Raw genomic sequence first — 3434 nt, 5'->3', positions numbered from 1 at the left:
TTAGGGCACACAACACCGAAATACATAGGATGAGCAGGAGTACAGGGTTAGTGTTGCTACCGGGTGTGCGAGGGATGTGGAGAGCCTGGAACAATCTCAGCATCTGTGTATTTTAGAGAGGGGTGAGCCTGTGATCAATGTGGAAACTACCACTTTGCAGGTAGAGCGGTTGTGAGTAGGGTTGCAAGAGTTTGAGGTTTTCACTGTATGTTAACCGTCTCAGGAAATATCACAGTTTCAGTGTGTATAGTATTAAATTATTATTATTATCAGACCCTTACAGTAATTAACACAGAAGTTTTATTATAATTTAACAAAATATTATGTCCTAGTAGACATAAAACATGATTTAAACGTAACATATGTATTTATAACAACACTAATACAGTACAATTCAGTATAGTTTTTAAATATCACTAATAAGTAAGAATTAAAATCCACAGATAAGCAAATGTATGGATTAGATAATGGTCCATAATGGTCCATTTTCATGCTATGTTATTACTGCTGCAGAAAAAAAAAACGCAGGACAAAACAGAGGCTATTGTACAGAAAGTAAATTTCTCCCCACTGATTGGCGTTCTCTCCCCAGGTAACATGGCGAAGAATAAACAAAAAGGGAAAAAACAGAAGAGCGTCTTTCAAGTTGCAAACAAGCACTCGAAGCACAAGAACAAAGCGAAACCTGTCACGACAACACTCAAACACGTAAGATTGCTTTTTCTTACATGTATTTTGTATTCCCTCTTTTGTACGTTGTTGTTTGCTGCGCCTGCTCTAGCATAATTTGTGGCTTCACAGATCAATGCGGTGAAAAATGAGAAGGTGGAGAACCTCAATCAAATCTTCACAGAAGTCCAGAGGGATGTTAAGAGCGTTTCGAAGTCTGTTGCTCCCGAACCGAAGAAACAAACACAGGTAGAGGTGTAAATTGAAAACCCTCATTCATCGTCCAACGTTTTAATTCTCTTGGTATGATTAATAATTATTGTTTTTTTTCTCTTTGCTAGGTTGTCAGAGAGCCACCAAAGGAATCTGTAAATGTTGACAATGCGGCTCAACTCTTCTCTCAGTTATAATGGACATTGAAAGTGGGACTGTCATAAAGAACACAGTGACCGACTGTTGTACTGTATGTGTGTCCACATCGGACACATGAAAGTCAATTTACTTCCAATGCATTTTGAAATTTCATGCCAAACTGGGGACTGCAGATAAGTTGGAAAATAGAAGAAGTTATTCTTATTGCATGATATATAGATCTGTTTATTCAGTGCCGATAAATATGATCAATTGACAGAGTTGTCAGTTATTATTGATATTGTTTCAGGAACATAGGATTTCTGTTTTGTATTGGTTATATTCTTTTGTGTAGAAATGTTTGCTTCTCTTCAGGCTGCAACTAATGATTCTTATCGATTAACCTGCTGATAATTTTCTTGATTATTTGATGACTCCTTTAGTTATGAAATATCAGTAGTAAAATAGTAAAGAATAGTAAAAAATTGCCCATTATAATTTCACAGAATCCAACTTCAAATCATTTGCTTTTTTCTGACCAACAGTGTAAACCCCCCCCCCCCAAATAACATCACCAAAACCCTGAATTTGAGTAAATCGAGAATATTTGGCATTTTTGCTTATAAATTGGCTGGAACGATTAATCGATTACCAAATGAGTTGCTAATTGGTTCTCTTGAACAGTTGATTAAGCAACTGGTTGTTATTAGCTGTACTCTCTTTACTTAAAAGTGTTGATAAGGGTGCCCTGTTCATCATCTTAAATCTGTATCTAATAATGTTATTTTGAACAAAACAATTATATAACCATGTGCACTTTATCATACCCTCTCTGAGTTTGGTTTTGTCAGGCAGTTCAAGGTTTTTCACACCTTTTTGCATGTGTTTAATGCTTTGGATTTAGTGTAAATGAAGTCACAAAGGAGGTCACTGCTGTGATGAAAGCAGTTGCTTCAAAGTGTTTTGTTACCAATGGTTCTTATGGAAATATTTCATGTAGAAATTGTCATCAACTGTCAACAAAACAATCAGAATTTAAAGGAGAAATCACATGTAGCATCATTAAATTGTAAAAAATAAAGTGGTGTTGCTGTACTGGACTGAATCATATTATCAGGTATATACAAGCTCTATTTCAGGGCTTCACACTATCACTTCTATTAAGAGTGCACCTGAAGATGAAGTATAGATTTTCCGGCTCCACCTGCGAGCAGCGAGCCGTTATCAGTATGCTGCTGCTGCAACCTGCTGTAGCAGCTTGACATCAGAGGTCATTGGTACCAGAGCCTGGCTGATTGCTTGTCTCTGTGGCGACCTCTGACTCAGTTAGTTGGTCAATAAATCTGAACAAGGTGAAAGCACAAATGAGAATGGTAAACAAACGAACACATGACTGTTGACATTAAAAAGCTAAGAATGAGATTTTCAAGGTGGCAACGAATAAGGATGTATTAACCTAAACCCGCAATAACCGATATTGTCGACCACTCAGCTGTAACATTAACACCTTATGATGAACTTGTTAGCAAACAGTTGCTTATTAATTGTACACAGTTACACATGAGCATTAATTTGGAGTCATGTTTGTGGCCCTGATCAACAGTCATCATTTAGTTCTATTTGATCTCCTCACCTCTGAGGGAAATATCTGACTTTTAGCTGATACATAAACAGCTATCTGTTCACAACTAATAGCTAAAGTTGTAGTCTGACTGAGAGGCAAATGTAGCGTATAGCTGTTATTTATTTGTTGCAATGAGAACACCTGCTAGACTAGAATTTCACCTGAAATTAAACATTTTGAATGAGAGTGGCAGACCATACAAAATATGGCGAAGCCATAAACAAAAACAATTCATATTTGTAATATGATTGATTAAAAAAAAGATGCATTCGAGCGCTCAAAGCGGCTCGCCCGCGAAAAGTTCTTTCTTGATATGTGTCTCGTGGGTTCATCTATATGAGTGACACTTTTAAAGCAAGTCATATATAGATAGGCTAGAATATTGATTGAGGAGCAGCTTTAAAGGGTCCAGTGTGTAACATTTAAGAGGATACTAGTTGCAGAGAATGAATATAATATTAAATAGGTTGTTTTCAATTAGAGCATAATCAAGGACAATAAGAATGTATGTTGTTTATGTTACCTTGAGAGAGTGAAAGCTTGTTTCATCTACAGGGAGTGGGTCTGTCTCTACGGAGTCTGCCCTGTTTCTACGAGTAGCCAGACGCACGGACAGACACCTAACAGCCGCATCTAGAAAGGCCTTATCACGTTTTTTGTTTTTTGTGAGTTTGATGCAGCCACCTATAGTTTGCTACAAGTGCCAGAAGGAGAGGGAGGCAAGGGCATTTTAAACTTTGATCCACACACCTGGAGTATGAACATTATATTCACAATCAGAATGCTGCTG

The 3434-nt window shown here is 37.2% G+C and overlaps 1 protein-coding gene across 1 annotated transcript in view; it reads left to right on the top strand.

Moving 5' to 3' along the window:
• rbis (ribosomal biogenesis factor) overlaps positions 1–2115 on the top strand; it is a 2881-nt gene extending 766 nt beyond the window's left edge. The window contains exons 2-4 of the mRNA XM_035653872.1: positions 593–708; positions 802–918; positions 1011–2115. Of these exons, the coding sequence (XP_035509765.1) occupies positions 593–708; positions 802–918; positions 1011–1079 (302 nt within the window). The 3' untranslated portion in view covers positions 1080–2115. The remainder of the gene's footprint in view (positions 1–592; positions 709–801; positions 919–1010) is intronic.
• The last annotated feature ends 1319 nt before the right edge of the window (positions 2116–3434 follow it).

The sequence above is a fragment of the Morone saxatilis genome, unplaced genomic scaffold, assembly GCF_004916995.1.
Source record: "Morone saxatilis isolate NCDOM2014 unplaced genomic scaffold, NCSU_SB_2.0 Contig0, whole genome shotgun sequence".
Lineage (NCBI taxonomy): Eukaryota > Metazoa > Chordata > Actinopteri > Moronidae > Morone > Morone saxatilis.
The sequence above is the reverse complement of the archived record's forward strand: the minus strand, read 5'-3'. Positions and strand labels throughout refer to the sequence as shown.